Source organism: Aotus nancymaae, unplaced genomic scaffold (genome assembly GCF_030222135.1).
Source record: "Aotus nancymaae isolate 86718 unplaced genomic scaffold, 86718_ANA_hifiasm-v0.15.2.pri h1tg000021l, whole genome shotgun sequence".
In the NCBI taxonomy this organism is placed as follows: Eukaryota; Metazoa; Chordata; class Mammalia; order Primates; family Aotidae; genus Aotus; species Aotus nancymaae.
The window spans coordinates 22,517,275-22,537,253 of record NW_026988433.1 but is presented as its reverse complement, the minus strand read 5'-3'; the positions used below and the strand labels follow the sequence as shown (position 1 = coordinate 22,537,253).

At 44.0% G+C, this 19,979-nt stretch overlaps 1 protein-coding gene and 1 pseudogene across 4 annotated transcripts in view; one reads left to right on the top strand and one right to left on the bottom strand.

Moving 5' to 3' along the window:
• Positions 1-5,092: 5,092 nt before the first annotated feature.
• LOC110569258 (large ribosomal subunit protein eL39-like) lies at positions 5,093-5,320 on the bottom strand (annotated as a pseudogene).
• A 5,725-nt stretch (positions 5,321-11,045) lies between these two features.
• TCTN1 (tectonic family member 1) overlaps positions 11,046-19,979 on the top strand; it is a 39,146-nt gene continuing 30,212 nt past the window's right edge. For 3 of the 4 annotated variants that reach the window (XM_021675521.2, XM_021675522.2, XM_021675520.2), the window contains exons 1-2: positions 11,046-11,265; positions 17,184-17,304. In XM_021675521.2, coding sequence (XP_021531196.1) covers positions 11,046-11,265; positions 17,184-17,304 — 341 coding nt within the window. The other variant, XM_021675523.1, reaches the window with a different exon arrangement.

The window sequence follows — 19,979 nt, the reverse complement described above, 5'->3', positions numbered from 1 at the left end:
AGGCTGGAGTGCACTGGTGTGATCTCAGCTTGCTGCAACCTCTGCCTCCTGGGTTCATGTGATTCTCCTGCCTTAGCCATCTGAGTAGCTAGGATTACAGGCACACACTACCACACCCAGCTAATTTTGGTATTTTTAGTAGAGATGGGGTTTTGCCATGTTGGCCAGGCTGGTCTTGAACTCCTGACCTCAAGTGATCTACCCACCTCAGCCTCTCAAAGTGCTGGGATTACAGGTGTGAGCCACTGTGCCTGGGCAGGTATTGTTATTCTTTTATTGGTATTGTTATTTAGGACCATGCTAAATGTGTATTTTAGGATAAAGCAAATAATAAATTATGTTGGGGTTGTTGAGAACCAAGCTTTATGGTGTGACAAGAGATACATACATAAGATGAATATGGTTAAGTGAAACCTCCATAGTATTAATTTTAATTGGAAACATCAGTATGATGGATTTTATCTTTAAAGAGTACATATTTCTGACCTGGCACAGTGGCTCATGCCTGTAATCCCAGCACTTTGGGAAGCCGAGGTGGGTGGATCACTTGAGGTCAGGAGTTTGAGACCAGCCTGGCCAACATTGTGAAAACCCGTCTCTACTAAAAATGCAGAAATTAGCTGGGTGTTGTGGCACGTGCGTGTAGTCCCAGCTAGTTAGGAGGCTGAGGCAGGTGAATGGCTTGAACCCGGGAGGTGGAGGTTGCAGTCAGCTGAGATGATGCCACTGTACTCCAGCCTGGACAACAAGAGTGAAACTCTATCTCAAAAAAAAAAAAAAAAGAAGAAGGAGAAGAAGAAGAATTTACTAATAGGCTGTAGCTGGTAAAAGGTAAGTGAAAGAGGAACTATCTGGAAAGAATGAACACATATTTACAACACAGAAACAGAAACAGTAGTGGGGGAGGGGAGAGCAGGTCCTCAGTGGGACCAGGAAGCCAGCTCACTTTCATTTTTTGAAGCTCCTTATATACAGAAGAATAAACTATTTGTTCATTTCACATTTGACAAATACTTACAGCACCCCAAGATTAAAATGCAATGTAGATGTGTGTTACCAGGTGATTGGATTTCTTAAAAGCCAGTTAATGAAACTGCAAGTGGAAACCACCATACACACCTATCAGAATCACTAAAAACAAAAATGAAACATAGCTGACCATCCCAAGTGCCTGTGAGCATGGGAAACTGGGACTCTCATACATTGTTAGTGGGAACGAAAATAGGCAGCCACTTTGGAAAAAGTTGGGCAGTATCTTATACATTTAAACACATATTGACCATACAACCCAGAAATCTCACTCCTAGGTATGTATCTAAGAGAAATGAATTATTTTTAATCACCAAAAACCTAGAAAAATCCAAATTCCTTCAACTGATGAATGGATGGATAAATTGCAGAAGAGCCATTTTTGGAACACTTATCACTAATAAAAAGAATGGACTGGGCCAGGCACAGTGGCTCATGACTGTAATTCCAGCACTTTGGGAGGCTGAAGCAGGAGGATCATTTGAGGCAGGAGTTTGAGACCAGCCTGGGCAACATAGTGAAACCCTATCTCTACAAAAAATAAAAATGAACTGAAAGAAATCTTTGCATATATGGCTAAAGGAGTTTTGACAAGCATGCCAAGACTACACAATGGAGAAAGAAGAGTCCCTTCAACAAATGGTGCTGGGAAAACTGGAAATCCACATGCAAAAAAATGAAGCCGGATCCTTACTTTATACCAGATATACAGAAATGAATCCAAAATGGATTACAGACCTAAATGTAAGACCTCAGACTATTAAACTCCTAGAAGAAAACAAAGTGAAAAGCTTCAGGACATTAGATTTGGCAATGATTTCTTGGCTAAGAAACCAAAAGCACAGATGACAAAAGAAAAAATAGACAAATGGAACCATATCAGAGTAAAAACTTGTACACATCAAAGGAAAAAATCAACAGAGTGAAAGGCAACCCAATGGAATAGGAGAAAATATCTGTAAATCATATATCTGATAAAAGGATAATTTCCAGAATATATAAGGAACTCCTACAACTGAACAATCAATGACAATAAACAACCCAATTTAAAAATGGGCAACTGGGCTGGGCACAGTGGCTCACGACTGTAATCCCAGCACCTTGGGAGGCCAAGGTGGGCTGATCACTTGAGGTCAGGAGTTTGAGACCAGCCTGACCAACATGGAGAAATCCTGTCTTTACTAAAAATGCAAAATTAGCTGAACATGGTCGTGCATGCTTGTAATCCCAGCTACTTGGGAGGCTGAGGCAGAATAATTGCTTGAACCCAGGAACTGGAGGTCATGGTGAGTCAAGATCACACCATTGCACTCCAGCCTGAGCAACAAGAGTGAAACCATCTAAAAAAGAAAAAAACGGGCAACTGACTTGATAGACATTTCTACAAAGAAGATATACCAATGGCCCACAAACACACAAAGAGATTCGCAACATCACTAAGCATTAGGGAAACCAAAACTATGAGATATCAACTTATACCCATTAGGATGATAACTATGAAAATAACAGAAAATAATAAGTGTTGACAAGGATTCAGAGAAGTTGGGACACTTTCGCACAGTTGTTGGGAAAGTAAAATGATACAGCCATTATGGAAAACAACCAATTTTTTTACTTTCATAGAGACAGGGTCTTGCCAGTGGCCCAAGCTGGCTTATGAACTCCTGGCCTCAAGTGAACTTCCCACCTCTGTCTCTAAAATTGCTGGGATTACAAGCATGAGCCCCCTCACCTACATGTTCTACATCTTGATTATGGTTGTGGTTAACATGATTGTATGTGTTTGTTAAAACTCCCAAAATTAGGCTGGGCACAGTGGCTCATGCCTGTAATCCCAGCACTTTGGAAGGCCTAGGCAGGTGGATCACTTGAGGTCAGGAGTTCACGACTAACCTGACCAACATGGTGAAACCCCATCTTTACTAAAAATACCAAAAAAAAAAAAAAAAAATTAGGTGGGCATGGTGGTGCATGCCTGTAATTCCAGCTACTTGGGAGGCTGAGGCAGAAGAATCACTTGAACCTGGGAAGTGGAAGTTGCAGTGAGCCAAGATCGCACCATTGCACTCCAGTCTGGGCAACAAGAGCGAAATTCTGTTTAAAAAAAAAAAAAATCTCATAAAATTGAGCTAGGACTATAGGCACACGCCTGTAGTCCTAGCTACTCTGGAGACTGAGGTGGTAGAATCCCTTAAGCCCAGGAGTTCAAGGCTGCAGTGAGCTATGATCACACCACTTTATTCTAGCCTGGGCAACAGAGTGAGACTCTTTTAACCCAAAAGTTTAAAAAAAAAAAGAAAGAAAAAATATTCATAGACTTGCACATCAAAGAAAGCTGTACACTGATGTGTAAGAAAAACCTTACATTAAAACTATTACACAGAAAAGTATACTGAATACAAATTATCCCTCTATAAACCTAAGAAAAAAGAAATGTGAAGCAAGTATGTCAAAATGTCAATTTCTGAATAATCTTGGAAGAGTACACAGTGGCCACCTTTTCTGTGCCTTTCATCCCGTTAGGAAAATTTCAATCTGAAAGGAATAAAAACAAAAATAATTATAGCCGAGATTATTCGAACTACAGTCTGGTTCAACAATAGGTTGCAAAGTTAAAACTGTATAGTAGGCCGAGCGGTGGCTCACGCCTGTAATCCCAGCACTTTGGGAGGCCGAGGCGGGTGGATCACGAGGTCAAGAGATCGAGACCATCCTGGTCAACATGGTGAAACCCCGTCTCTACTGAAAATACAAAAAATCAGCTGGGCATGGTGGCGCGTGCCTGTAATCCCAGCTACTCAGGAGGCTGAGGCAGGAGAATTGCCTGAACCCAGGAGGCGGAGGTTGCGGTGAGCCGAGATCGCGCCATTGCACTCCAGCCTGGGTAACAAGAGCGAAACTCCGTCTCAAAAAAAAAAAAACTGTATAGTAAACTGGGCGTGGTGACTCACACCTGTAATCCCAGCACTTTGGGAAGCTGAGGCAGGTGGATCACTTGCGATCAGGAGTTTGAGATGAGCCTGGCCAACACGGTAAAACCCCCTCTCTACTAAAAATACAAAAATTAGCCAGGTGAGGTGGCGGGCACCTGAAATCCCAGCTACTTGGGAGGTTGAGGCAGAAGAATCCCTTGAACTCGGAAGGTGGAGGTTGCAGTGAGCTGAGATTGGGCCGCTGCACTCCAGCCTGGACAAACGAGTGATACTTCATCTCAAAAAATAAAAAAAGAAAAAGAAAAAAAAAACCCTTAAAACAAAAAAAAAACAATGGTATGGTAAACAAGGAATTTTTATTTCATTCCTGTCGGTGAATGTCTGTGACTGTATGTATTACTTTGTTTTAGAAAAGGTCAAATGCAAATGTGAGACCTTTCAAGAATGTGAAGTCTGCTCAAATAGCCCTTTTGTCCCTTAACTTTTCAGAAAACACTTAAAGAGCAAGAATAGTACTTGATAGTTGATGAGGTAGGTGGGGAGGGGGAGAATGAGAGCAGCTGAGGATTATTTTCTTCTGGGCGTTGATCTGGAAATCAATTACCCGACTGGTTACTTCAGTCCAAATGGTACAGCCAATCCTCCATCTTCACACATTCTTGACCCCTTTGTAGCTCTAAAGTAACCCCTTTAGGAAGCTTGATGACTCTGCCTCCTCATTTGTGAAATATTTGGGTGAGATGAATAAAAATAGACATACTGATTACTAGAAAAAAATTCATACTTTTTTTTTTCTCTCACTATGTTGCCCAGGCCAGAGTGCAGTGGTGTGATCACAGCTCACTGCAGCCTTGACCTCCTGGCCTCAAGTGATCCTCCCACCTTAGCCTCCAGAGTAACTGAGACTACAGACACGTGCCACCTTGCCCAGCTACTTTATCTTTTATCTTTTTTTTTTGAAAGGTCTCACATATTTATTACTGAACCCAGCCAACCAAAGCCTTCTTCTTCTTCTTCTTTTTTTTTAAACATGAATAATGGAAACACTGTGGGTTGTACCAACTAATGCCTTCTTAACAGATCCAGAGAGAAAACTCTGTTCAAAGTTCTCCAGATAGTGGTGACATTTTTCAGCTTGATTTGGTAACATGATTGTGACCTTCAGACAGCATAAATATGTGTGTCATCTCATGTGTAATTTCTTCTAGATCCATCTTGGTTCTTCTCCAATGTCTCCTTTTGGAGTTGTACCTGATTTTATTACCAGCTTTCATCTGAATCCACTGGGGAATGGGATGATTTTGCTTTTGTTTCTTGGCCAGGAATCACTTAATCCTGAAAGTCTCGTGAGAAGACATGGCGAGAAATGGAGTAAAGCACACACCAGGATGGCGGAGAAAGGAAGAGAGAGCTTTTATTTTTATTTATGTATTTTTTTGAGATGAAGTCTCACTCTTGTTGCCCAGGTGGGAGTGCAATGGCGCTATCTGGGCTCACAGCAACCTCCACCTCCTGGGTTCAAGCGATTCTCCTGCCTCAGCCTCCTGAGTAGCTGGGATTACAGGCATGCACCACCATGCCCGGCTAATTTTGTATTTTTAGTAGAGATGGGGTTTCTCCATGTTGGTCAGGCTGGTCTCAAACTCCCGACCTCAGGTGATCCACCTGCCTCAACCTCCTGCCCTCAGGTGATCCACCTGCCTCGACTTCTCAAAGTGCTGGGATTACAGGCATGAGCCACCGCACCCAGCCTTATCATTTATTTTTTCTAGAAATGAAGTCTCACTATGTTCCCATGCTGGTTTCCAACTCCTGACCTCAAGCCATCCTCCCACCTCAGCCTCCCAAAGTGCTTGGATTACAGGCATGAGCCATCACACCTGGCCAGATACCAAATTTTAAACAGGTTAGAAGCCATGACTTCAGCATAACAACAACAAGAATAGTAACCAAGTCACCTCAAACCACACCAAAGAGCAAGACAGAGTGGTTGACACTACCTTGTGAAGTCAGCCTTAGTTTTCTTCCCTACTTACATCCTCCTCCTATCTTTGATTTTTTTTTTTCAGGCTCCTAATATGTGGCAGCTTCTCGGCACAGAATTCAAAAAGCTGAATTGTCTTGATCTTCCCAACGTCAGCACACACTATAAGGAACTGTGAATGCCAATAATCCTGGAGAAACAGATGGATATTTAAAATCACACACATTTATGCACAAACCAAATGTTAAGGTTTTGGGCACAATATGGAACTCGATCTTAGCCACTTTTGTGTCCTTCCATCCTAATGAGGGAACCTGCTAAGGCCAGGGGCAAACAGAAGGGAGAAAGGGTGCTCTGGGTTGAAAGATGAAAACAGGCTAGCAGAAATTAGTCACCTGTGAAATGAAAAGTTCTACTGTTCCTAAGGTTTGCAAAATGTATCTGGGTAGGTGCAAGCCTCATTCAGAGTCAAATGTCATAAAATTACTTTGGAGTCATCTACCAAGTGTTTGTTTGAGATTGGACAAAAGAGGTAAACCATATCATAGCAGGTCTTGTTTGGAATAATGGGATATCAGACTTGAAGAGGACCTCAGAGGTCCCATAACCATAAAGACAAAAATTATAAAACTGGACAGGAGTGGTGGTTCACATCTGTAATCCCAGCACTTTGGGAGGCCGAAGTGGGTGGATCACTTGAGGTCAGGAGTTCAAGAGCAGCCTGGGCAATATGATGAAACCCCATCTCTACTAAAAATACAAAAGTTAGCCAGGCCTGGTGGTGCACGCCTGTAATCCCAGCTACTCGGGAGGCTGAGGTAGGAGAATTGCTTGAACCAGGGAGGCGGAGGTTGCAGTGGGCTGAGATTGTGCCACTGCACTCCAGCCTCCTGGGTGACAGAGCGAGACTCTGTCTCAAAAAAAAAAAAAAAAATTATAAAGCTGAAGGATGATTTATCAAAATTTAATCCAGCAACCTAAAATTTCAAAACAGAAAATTGTACAAAATGATTCACAGGATTTAGGAATAGGAAAGAAAGTAGAGGCCTGGAAGTAAAGAGAAGGCTCAAAAGCGAAAACAAACATGCCTGGCCTTTAGAAGTTATGAGATGGAGGTTTGGAAAATATACTTTTGGCTGTTTTTCTTTCTTTCTTTTTTTTTTTTTTGAGACAGAGTCTTGTTCTGTTGCCAGGCTGGAGTGCAGTGGTGAGATCTCGGCTCACTGCAACCTCCGCCTCCAGGGTTCAAGTGATTCTCCTGCCTCAGCCTCCTGAGTAGCTGGGACTACGGGCGCGGAACACCAGTCCCGCCTAATTTTTGTATTTTTAGTAGAGACAGGGTTTCACCATGTTGGCCAGGATGGTCTTGATCTCTTGACTTCGTGATCTGCTCGCCTCGGCCTCCCAAAGAGCTGGGATTGCAGGTGTGAGCTACTGCACCCAACCTATTTTTGGTTGTTTTTTTTTTAAAAAGGGGAAGCATTTCATCAGTTATTAAAAGCAGTCCAGAGTTTCAGTCAGATGCTAAAGCAATCCTTTGCAGAAAAAAGGGAAATATCTGTCTTACACATTTGAGTGATTCAATTATATATATATATATATATATATATTTTTTTTTTTTTTTTTTTTGAGACGGAGTTTCGCTCTTGTTACCCAGGCTGGAGTGCAATGGCGCGATCTCGGCTCACCGCAACCTCCGCCTCCTGGGTTCAGGCAATTCTCCTGCCTCAGCCTCCTGAGTAGCTGGGATTACAGGCACGCGCCACCATGCCCAGCTAATTTTTTTGTATTAGTAGAGACGGGGTTTCACCATGTTGACCAGGATGGTCTCGATCTCTTGACCTCGTGATCCACCCGCCTCGGCCTCCCAAAGTGCTGGGATTACAGGCTTGAGCCACCGCGCCCGGCCCTCAATTATATTTTTATACACTGTCTCTGGAATGCCACAGGAAGGTGCTAAAGATATCACTTTGATTATTCAGTTTTGCTAAATACATTTAATAAACTAGATATATACTATTTGGCATTCCATATATATATAGAGATATAGATATATACTGTTTGGCATTCTTCTGAATTGATACATACATTTCTTGAATAAATACTGTGCTATGTTTAAGGTTTCTTTGTTTTGGAGTGCAGTGGCACGATCATGGCTTAGTGCAGCCTCAACTGCTCCGGGCTCAGGTGATCCTTCCACCTCAGCCTCCTGAGTAGCTGGGACTACAGGCACCTGGCTAATATTTGTATTTTTTGTAGAGATGTGGTTTCAACATGTTGCTCAGGCTGGTCTCAACTCCTGGACTCAAGCGATCCTCCCAAAGTACTAGGAGTACAAGTGTGAGTGCACCTGGCCATGTTTAAGTATTTTGGCATCTACTTCTGAATTGTAAGGAGATTAAGTGTCAAAGGTGTAGCCAACATCTCTGGGCTTGGGTACCTCCTAAATAAGCCCATTGAGAATGGAGAGGCTTTCCTCAATCTTAGAGTCTCCAGGTCATTTTGCAGTGTTACAGTGGATTTGCTTTGTTTTCTTCTTTAAGACATCTAAATTATTTTACTTAATTTTTGTAAAAAACTTTTGTCTTTAAAAAGTTCTTGGCTGGGTGTGGTGGCTCATGCCTGTAATCCCAGCACTTTGGGAGGCTGAGGTGGGTGGATCACCTGAGGTCAGGAGTTTGAGACCAGCCTGGCCAACAGGGTGAAACCCTGTCTCTACTAAAAATAAAAAATTAGCCAGGCATGGTGGTGCACACCTGTAATCCCAGCTACTTGGGAGGCTGGTGTAGGAGAACTGCTTGAACCTGGGAGGCAGAGGTTGCAGTGAGCCGAGATCATGCTACTGCACTCCAGCCTGGGCAACAGAGTGAGATTCCATCTCAAAAAAAAAAAAAAAAGTTGTTAGACCTGGTGTGGTGGCTCATGCCTGCAATCCCAGCTCTTTGGGAGGCCACGGCAGGAGGGTCACTTGAGGCCAGGAGTTTCTGACTAGCTTGATCAAAATAGTGAGACCCCCCTCTCTACAAAAATAAAAAAAATACAGCGTTCATTTGTCCCCTTTATCACAATACAGCAAACAGAAGTTATCTAATGACCTCATGAGATGCAGCTAACACAAAAAAGGTGAAGCCAGTGTTGACAGAGTCAGGGATAGAGAGAATTCAGGGACAGTGATCTGACAGATCCCTATGCTCCTTCAAAACACCCACATTAGTGGGTTTTTTTTTCTTTTTATTAATGAACATAAAGTACCCAACTACAAAGTTACATTATGAGGTGGATAGTAAGGTTCATTTAACCTCAATTTTTCTGTCTCCTTATAAACGTAATATTGTAGAAAGGTTACCAAAATGTTCTTCATTCTCAAAACTGAACTAAGGTCTCTTTTTCAAACTGTGCCTTTTGTTTGAGACAGAGCCTTGCTCTGTCGCCCAGGCTGGAGTGCAGTGGCGCGATCTCTGCTCACTGCAACCTCTACCCACTGGGTCCAAGTGAGTCTCCTGCCTCAGCCTCCTGAGTAGCTTCCCAAATTTCCATCCAGCTCAGCTACTTGTGTCGGGACGTTTGTTAAAAATATTCATTCCTCAGCTGGGCACCGTGGCTCACACCTGTAATCCCAGCACTTTGGGAGGCTGAGGCAGGCGGATCACCTGAGGTTGGGAATTTGAGACCAGCCTGAGCAACATGGAAAAAACCCTGTCTCTACTAAAAATACAAAATTAACTGGGCATGGGGGCACATGCCTGTAATCTCAGCCACTTGGGAGGCTGAGGCAGGAGAATTGCTTGAACCCGGGAGGCAGAGGTTGTGGTGAGCTGAGATTGCACCATTGCATTCCGGCCTGGGTAACAAGGGTGAAAATATATATACATTTATTCCTGGTTGAAAGTGGTGGCTCGTGCCTATAATCCCAACTACACAGGATTTAGGAGGCCGGAGCAGGCGGATCACTTGAGCGCAGGAGTTTGAGACCAGCCCCAGGCGATGGAGGGAGACCTCATCTCTATTAAAAAAAATAGAAAAATTAGCTAGGTGTGGTGGCAAGTGCTACTCAGGAGGCTGAGGTGGGAGGATTGTTTGAGCCCCAGAGGTTGAGGCTGGAGTGAGCCGAGATTGTACCACTGCACTCCAGCCTGGGCGACAGAGAGACCCTGTCTCAAAAAAAAAAACCTCCAAAACTGGGGTACTGGGTCCTGCCTTAGACTTACTGATTCCCAATCTCATGAGGTGGTACCTGGAAATCCTCCCCACCTTTTTTTTTTTTTTTGGTTGAGACAGTCTCAGTCTGTTGCCCAGGCTGGAGTGCAGTGGCACCCTCTTGGCTCACTGTAGCCTCCACATCCCAGGTTCAAGCAATTCTCCTGCCTCGGTCTAGCCAGTAGCTGGGACTACAGAAAATCCGCATTTTTTTTTTTTGAGACGGAGTCTCGCTCTGTATTTTTGTATTTTTAGTAGAGCCGGGTTTCTCTATATTGGTCAGGCTGGTCTGGAACTCCCGAGCGCAGGAGTGCCCGGGGGCACTGGAGTGCAGTGGCACGATCTCGGCAAACTGCAACCTCCGTCTCCCGGGTTCAAGCGATTCTCCTGTTTCAGCCTCCTGAGTAGCTGCGATTACAGACATGCACCACCATGCCCAGCTAATTTTTTTGTATTTTTAGTAGAGACCGTGTTTCACCATGTTGGCCAGGATGATCTCGATCTCTTGACCTCGTGATCTGCACGCCGTAGCCTCCCAAAGTGCTGGGATTACAGGCGTGAGCCATCGCGCCCGGCCAAAATCCGCATTTTTTAAGCAAGCGCCGTAGACCCATTGGAAACTACACATGGGATTGACACGCCCCTCGTTTCCGCCAGCCTCACACCCGCCAAACTCACTCTCGCCCCCGCTGCCTGCCCAGGCTGCCTCACCCACGCTCCGCCCTCCGGCCTCATCCCCCTCCGGTCTCCGCCCCCTGCCTCGCCCAGGCTCCTCCCCCGCTCGTCTCTGGCTGCTTCTCGCGGCTTTGCGAGCTCCTTCCCATGATGCCCCGCGCCTGGCTGTCGCGGTTGCCCGGCAACGCAGGGTCCCTGGAGCAGGCCTCGCTGGAACCAGCTGGGCGATGAGGCCGCGAGGTATCCCGCTGCTTCTGGTGGTGCTCCTGGGCTGCTGGGCTTCCGTGAGCGCCCAGACCGAGGCCACCCCGGCGGTGGCGACAGAGGGCCTCAACTCCACCGAGACAGCCCTGACCACTTTCGGACCTTCCCCGTCGACCAGGCCCCTCGGGACGCCCAGGGCTCCAGGACCCACCTCGGGCCCCAGGCCTACCCCAGTCACGGATGGTGGGTACCATGTGCCAGCTCCTGGGGTCCACAGTGATTCAACCTGAAGAGGGGAGCCCGAGTGAGGACGTAATAATAATATAATAATAATGATAGCTAACGCTTACTGAGCACTTACTGTGTGCAGACGCTGCTGAGAGTTCCATAAACGTCAGTTCTCTAAACAATAACCCTGAGAGGTAGAGGTTACTATCACTGTCATGTAAATGAGAAAACCGGGTCTCAGAGAGTGTAAGTGGGACGGTATCAAATCTTTGAAAATGCTTGAAGTGGTCCCAGACGAGAGTAATGCAAAGAGTAATAATGAATGAATCCTTGCAGCCCAAGACGAAATTAAATCGTTTCTAGACAACGGTGGAAATTAGTGCCTAGGCTGCATTGAACTTTCATTTATTTAGAGATGCCAAAGGTCTAGCATACTAAATGTGACTAAGTTAAGACTCTTGTCTGTTGACCTGAATTCTAAAAACCCAGGATTCCTCTTGTGTTGAATTGGAGGTGGGAAGGTATGGAGGGAGGGGTTATGCTCACCTCTTAGGATTCTTATTTAGGAATAATTAACATTTTTTTCAGAAAGTGATTGTCTAATCCTAGAATTACACGTTTAGTGAAAATACTTTATAATCTAATTTGACGTTTGACTGGAACGGTTGCTCACACCTGTAATCGCTGCACTTTGGGAGGCCAAGGCAGGTGGATTGCTTGAGGTCAGGAGTTTGAGATTAGTCTGGTCACCATGGCAAAACCCTGTCTCTACTAAAAATGGAAAAATTAGCCGGGCATGGTGGTGCATGCCTGTAATTCCAGCTACTCAGGAGGCTGAGGCGGGAGAATCGCTTGAACCCAGGAGGTGGCGGTTGCAGTCACTACCACTGCACTCCAGAGAGGGTGACAGAACAAGACTGTCAAAAAAAAAAAAAAAAAAAAAAAAAGACATGGATAACTTCGGAGAATGTGACCCCCTAAGATTGAGTGCAAAACTTTGTGAATATGCCTTTTCCTGAGATGAGAATTCATAGCCGATTCTCCAAGTGGTTCATGATCTCAAAAAATTTTTTTTAATTTTCTGTTAGTGTGAATTGAGACTAACCCCAGTAGATATACGATACTTTTAATCTTTTTTAAAATCTTTTTTTTTTTTTTTGAGACAACGTCTTGCTTTGTTACCCAGGCTGGAGTGCAGTGGCACGATCATATTTCCTTAGCCTCAATCTTCTGGGCTCAAGGGATTCTTCTGCCTCACCCACCAGAGTAGCTGGAACCACAGGTGAACACCCTCAGCTTGCTAATTTTTTAAATTTTCGTAGAGATGAGGGCTCACTATGTTGTTCAGGCTGATCTCAGACTCCTGGGCTTAACTGATCCTCCCACCTTGGCTTTCCTAAGTGCTAGGATTACAGGTGTGAGCCACTGTGCCTGGCCTATCCTTTCTTAAGATCTTTTCCACCGGTCGCAGTGGCTCACACCTGTAATCCCAACACTGGGTTGAGGTGGGCAATCACAAGGTTGATCGTGACCATCCTGGCCATACAAAAATTAGCTGGGCATGGTGGCGTGCACCTGTAGTCCCAGCTACTCAGGAAGATGAGGCAGGAGAAACTCTTGAACCTGGGAGGTGGAGTTTGCAGGGAGCCGAGATCACGCCACTGCACTCCAGCCTGGCGACAGAGCAAGACTTTGTCTCAAAAAAAAAAAAAATCTTTCTCAAATTGATTTCGACTCAGTATTAGTTAAAAATTCATCATTGGCTGACATCCTGAACTCCAGGACTTAACTTCAGTTACTGAACCTTTATTTCTCCAAAAGTATTCTCCTTTCTCTCTCTCTCTTTTTTTTTTTTTTTTTGAGGCGGAGTCTCGTTCTGTCACCCAGGCCAGAGTACAGTGGCATGATCTTGGCTCACTGCAACCTCTACCTTCCTGGTTCGGGCAATTCTCCTGCCTCAGCCTCCCGAGTAGCTGGGATTACAGGTGCATGCCACCATGCCTGGCTAATTTTTTTTGTATTTTTAGTAGAGATGGGGTTTCACCATGTTGGCCAGACTGGTCTCAATCTCCTTACCTCATGATCCACCCGCCTCAGCCTCCCGAAGTGCTGGGATTACAGGCATGAGCCACCTCGCTTAGCTGTGTTTTAAATTGTTGATTTGATGAATTAGTTGGGAAGTTAAATTAGCGATAAACTGGGACAGAATAAAGCCAAGTATTCAGTGCCTGAAATTCTCTAAGGTTTTTGGACTGGATTTTCTTTTGTTCATGTAAGTACTCCATCTGTTAATGCATTTTCTCTCCAAAATAAAGCTATGCTTGAAATATCATTATTTTAGCATGCGTCCAAGGCTGTTTTTCCTGTATAGGGGACGAATTTGTACTTGTCCTTACACTTTTTATTTTTTTGGATACAGGGTCTTTGTTACTCAGGCTGGAGTGTAGTGACATGATTGCAGCTCATTGCAGCCTTGACCTCCTAGGCTCAAGTGATCTTCCCACCTCAGACTGCCAGGTAGCTGAAACTACAGGTGCACATCACCACATCTGGCTAATTTTTTGTAGAGACGGGGTTTTGCCTTGTTGCCCAGGCTGGTCTCAAACTCCTGGTCTCAAGTGATTGCCTGCCTCAGCCTCCCAGAGTGCTGGGATTACAGGCATGAGCCACTGCACTCTGCCTGTCTTCACTTTCTAAAAAGACTCCTCTTTAGACTTGTGACAGTAATAATAACTCATTTGTTAACTGTTTACTCTGTGTCAGGCACTGTGCTAAGCATTTTACCTGTGATGTATCTCGTTTAATCTTACAACGACCCCATGATGAGGGTACTGTTATCTCCATTTTTCAGGTGGGTAAATTATTTGCCTAATTTTAGGACACAACTTGTAGATGTTGGAGCAGGAGGCTGACTGAGTGGAGAGCTGGATGGAAAATTGCAGATGGCTTGAATGCAGTGTTGATGGAGAAGAGTGATAATCCTTCATCTTGAATCTGGGCTCTTTTCATTAGTACCTTGCTCTATAAGGCTCCTGTGCAGATGCACTAGGCGGCAAGAGCAGCTCAGTGCTGCTTAGACCTGACAAGGGCTCAACGGCCACTTGTTGGATGATTAAGTGCACTCATATCCTGGATAGAGACCTCCTTTTTCCCAAGTGAAGTTATTAAACACTATTGCTTTGTCCTTCGTCATCTTACAGCTACCTACAAGGGCTTTAAGTTTTGAAAACAAAGGAAGATAGTAATTTTCAACATAGAGGGAACCTAAAGCACATTTTATTATTATTTTTTGAAACCAAGTCTCGCTGTGTCATCCAGGCTGGAGTGTAGTGGTGCGATCTCGGCTCACTGCAAACAAACTCCACCTCCCTGGTTCAAGCGATTCTCCTGCATCAGCCTCTGAAGTAGCTGGGACTACAGGCGTGTACCACCACGCCCAGCTAAATTTTTGTATTTTTAGTAGATACGGGTTGCACTGTGTTAGCCAGGATCGTCTCCATCTCCTGACCTCGTGATCTGCCTGCCTCGGCCTCCCAAAGTGCTGGGATTACAGGTGTGAACCAAGGTGCCTGGCCCCACTTTTTTTTTTATATTAGCGTGCATAACTTATATCATTTTACTAAGCACATAGGAGAGTTCTCTACTAGAGAGAAGCACTGTAAACTTTCGGGGGAAAACTTTTGTGTCTCAGACTAAGAAATCATTGCATATTAACAAAGCCTTCCCCTTTACCTCACACACTTTTTTCCAGAGTATATTATACCTTGTATGGGGTAGTTCTTTCTTTTTTTAGAGGGAGACAGAGTCTCACTCTGTTGCCCAGGCTGGAGTGCAGTGGTGGAATCTCAGCTCTTGGAGATTGAGATTCTGCCAAGAGAATCTGGCAACCTCCACCTCCTGGGTTCAATCAATTCTCCTTCCTCAGCTAATTTTTTATTTTTATTTTTATTTTTAGTAGAGACGGGGTTTCACCGTGTTGGCCAGGCTGGTCTTGAACTCCTGACCTCAGGTGATCCATGCTTCCCAGCCTTCCAAAGTGCTAGGATTACAGGCGTGAGCTATAGGGTACATTTTTCTAAAGCTCCTTGTTATTGTGAAATAATTCGTATGTACAAATAAGAATGTTGGGTGGACACTAGCAGCATTTGCTTCAGATTCCTTTTTCATTATTGTTTTTTGGCTTGAGCTTATTTATTTATTTATTTTTGGTATTATGGTGTCTCGCTCTGTCTTCCAGGCTGGAGTGCAGTAGTGGGATCTTGATTTACTGCAACTTCTGCCTTCTGGGTTCAAGCAATTTCTCCTGCCTCAGCTTCCCTAAGTAGCTTGGATTACAGGCACCCACCACCACGCCTAGCTAATTTTTGTATTTTTAATAGAGACAGGGTTTCACCAGGTTGACCAGGGTGGTCTCGAACTCCTGACCTCAAGTGATCCACCTGCCTCCCAAAGTGCTGGGATTACAGGCGTGAATCACAGTGCCTGGCCTTGAAATCTTTTGAAAAAGAAAACATTACAGGTAAAATTGAAGGTTGATGTTATTTCTTCTCTTTCAGCAATAATCAAACCATAAATTTATTCTCTGCTATTTATTTAAAAGGGGTTTCTTTCCCTTATTTGATAGAATAAAATAATTAAAAATCCATATAATCATCTTTGTTAGAAAGCAGCAAAGAAAAATCATCCTTATTAAAAATTAAAAGTTGGCCAAGATCGGTGGCTCATGCCTGTAATCCTAGCACTTTGGGAGGATAAGACTGGCAGATCACTTGAGGTCAGGAGTTCAAGACCAGCCTGGCCAACATGGTGAACCCTGTCTCTACTAAAAATACAAAAAAAATTAGCTGGGCGTGGTGGTGCATGCCTGTAATCCCAGCTACTCAGGAGGCTGAGGTAGGAGAATCACTTGAATCCAGGAGGCGGAGGTTGCAGTGAGCCAAGATCAGGCCATTACACTCCAGCCTGGGTGATAAGAGCCAAAACTTTGTCTCAAAAAAAAAAAAAAGAAAAAGAAAAAGGCCGGGTACAGTGGCTCATGCCTATAATCCCAGCACTTTGGGAAGCTGAGGTGGACAAATCTTGAGGTCAGGAGATTGAGACCATCCTGGCTAACATGGTGAAACCTTGTCTCTACTAAAATACAAAAAATTAGCTGGGCATGGTGGCACAAGCCTGTAATCCCAGCTACCTGGGAGGCTGAGGCAGGAAAATCACTTGAACCGGGGAGGCAGAGGTTGCAGTGAGCTGAGATTGCACCACTGCACTCTAGCCTGGGTGACAGCAAGGCTCCATCTAAAAAATATATATGTATATAAAATACTTAAAAGTTGCGAAGTGGGGAGATTCCTACCCTGCCTTTATTGTCTAAATCACCAAAGACATTCTAAGCACCTGAGCCAGTTTGATTCTTGGCCACGGGTCTGTGAATATCAGTTCAGCTTCAAAGCAGCAGGTTATAGATGAAGAGAAGGGCAAGGTTGAAAAACCTCTTTCCAGAAGGTTTAAGTGGGGTCTTCCTCTGAATTGTAATCTCCAGAGGAGGGGTTTAAGGACTTTGCAGTTTTAAACTGGTGGTTCTTCTGGTCAGGCAAATGGTTTAGGCATGCTGGTTCTTAAACTTGTCTAATTATCAGCATCACTTGGAAAGTTTCTGAAAATTGCAAACGCCTGGGTTTCATATTTAGCTTACCAAATCAGCATCTCTGTAGGTAAAACTTTAACAGAACTTTCCAAGCGAGTCAGATCATTAACCACTTTGGGGAAGGCTCTGATTGTGGGGTGCTCAAACTGACTCATTTCTACCTCACAAATTTCCCCCAAAGTGCAAGAGGAAAAATGACCTTTTGTATGAAATTGACTTATGGTACACTGTGGTGGCAGGGGGCAGTCACTGCCTGCTGATACTCTGGATCCTACCCCTCTTTTTTCTGCAGTTGCTGCTCTGTGTGTCTGTGACTTGTCCCCAGCACGGTGTGATGTCAACTGCTGCTGTGATCCCGACTGCAGCTCTGTGGATTTCAGTGTGTTTTCTGCTTGTTCAGTTCCAGTTGTCATGTAAGTTTACGTATAACACATACAATTTTGATGAAATTTGACCAGGTTAATACAATTTGGGGAAAGGGAAGACTTTCCCAGGCTGAAAAACTGAAACCTCATTTCCTGTATTTTGCATCATTCCAAAGCCAGGCTGTCTAAACAAATATGTAAAAAAAAGTAGCTGTCCCTTATCTGCATTCAGCCAGGTGACTGTGCAGGCAAAAGAGAAGAGAGAATGTACATTAAAAAATGTAATGAAGGCCAGGCATGGTGGCTTGCACCTGTAATCCCAGCACTTTGGGAGGCCGAGGTGGGTGGATCACAAAGTCAGGAGTTTGAGGCCAGCCTTACCAACGTGGTGAAACCCTGTCTCTACTAAAAATACAAAAATTAATTGGGCGTGGTGACGCGCGACTGTAATCTGTTATTCAGGAGGCTGAGACAAGGGAATCACTTAAACCCAGGAGGTGAAAGTTGCAGAGAGCCAAGATCGCACCACTGCATTCCGGCCATTCCAGCCAGGGTGACAGAGTGAGACTCTGTCTCAAAAAAAAAAAAAAAAAAAAAAAAAAGTTATGAAACCTCTGTGTTTGGAGATTGAATTACATTTCAGTTTGAATTGTAAACAGACAGTGGTCACATTTTTTGTATCAATGAATTAGTATAGCCTAGGGTGAAAAGTGCAGTTTAATTTTACAACTTTTATTGTGAACACAGTATTTGTAACAAAACATTAGATAGAAAGCTTTGTTTTTACTTTTCTGATATGTAAATCTACCAGGAATTCTCACAGTTTGCATTGTATAGAACAATGGAAAATGACATTCCCAGCTGATTATAAGGTAAAGAAATAATCTGTTTTGAATGATCTCTTCTCATGATTGAGATTTCAAGGCTTGTTTTTTCCTTTTTTTTTTTTTCTTGAGATGCAGTTTTGCTCTTGTTGCCCAGTCTGGGGTGCAATGGGATGATCTTGGCTCACTGCAACCTTCTCTTCCTGGGTTCAAGTGATTCTCCTGCCTCAGCCTCCTGAGTAGCTGGGACTACAGGCATGCACCACCATGCCTGGCTAATTTTTTTGTATTTTTAGTAGAGACAGGGTTTCTTCATGTTGGTCAGACTGGTCTCAAACTCCCGACCTCAGGTGATCCACCCACCTCGGCCTCCCAGAATGCTGGGATTACATACAGGTGTGAGCCACTGCACCCAGCAGACTTTTTTTTTTTTTCTGAGACAGAGTCTTTCTGTGTCCCCAGGCTGGAATGCAGTGGTGCAATTGTGGTTCACTGCAACCTCTGCCTCCCGGGTTCAAGCAATTCTGTCTCAGCCTACTGAGTAGCTAGGACTACAATCACATACCACCATGCCTGGCTAATTTTCATATTTTTAGTAGAGTCGGGTTTTACCGTATTGGTCAGGCTGGTCTCAGACTCCTGACCTTAGGTGATCTGTCTGCCTCAGCCTCCCAAAGTGCTGAGATTATAGGCATGAGCCAACGCTCCTCGCTTTAAGGCTTTTTGAAAAACTAGCAGCACTTAGAAGAGGCTCATTAATTCAGGGTGGGACCAACCTAGTATTCAGTGATAGCTAATTTAAATTTAGTTTTACAGCAGATTTTAGCAATTGATACTTCATAGGTGAACCCTTTTTAGAAGTACAATGGGTTTTTCCTGTGAGAAACTATTTTATTGACCAACGGGAAATTGAGTCTATTTCTAGTATTGTAAAAATACTCAGAGAACAGGGCATTGTAGTCAGATTAATTTTCTGGCTACCTGGCCTGTAACATGTTTCAGTATTTGTTGAAAATCATTCTGTTTTCCTCCTTTAGTAAATACAGGAGCCTGAAAGTGAGATTTCTGCTCCAACTTGGGGCCATTTTTTTTAGAATGTCCTTTTTTTTTTTTTAGTTAGCCGATACAGTAATTTAATTTATTTTTAATTATTTAGTTTTTTAGAGACACGGTCTCGTGCTGGTCCACTGCTGGAGTTCAGTGCAGTGATCATAGCTCAGTGCAGCCTCAAACTCCTTGGCTCAAGTGCTCCTCCTGCCTTAGACTTCCAACCCACTATGCCTGGCTAATTTTTCTTTTTCTTTTCTCTTTTGTGGTATAGATGTGGTCTTGCTATGTTGCTCAGGCTGGTCTTCTTGAACTCCTGACCTCAAGCAACCCTTCTTTGGCCTCCCAAAGCACTGGGATTACAGACAGGCATGAGCCACCATGCCTGGCCACATTTTTTTTTAAATTTTGCTTCTGACTTTCTGCTAAATATAGAAATAACCATACCAAGAGTCATAATCCCAATTAACTGAGTATTCTTGTTACGTAAGTTCCAATTCGTAAAATGTTTATATTTGTTAAACCAACAATTCTGTCATCTAATAATTTGTAAATTTATTGGTAAATTTATTGGATTAGTGCCTGTTTTCCCCATTAGCTGGAAGCCTCATGAATGTCAGAAGAACTCTTTTCTTTACTTCTTTTTTTTTTTTTTTTGAGACGGAGTTTCGCTCTTGATACCCAGGCTGGAGCGCAATGGCGCGATCTCGGCTCACCGCAATCTCCGCCTCCTGGGTTCAGGCAATTCTCCTGCCTCAGCCTCCTGAGTAGCTGGGATTACAGGCACGCGCCACCGTGCCCAGCTAATTTTTTTTTGTATTAGTAGAGACGGGGTTTCACCATGTTGACCAG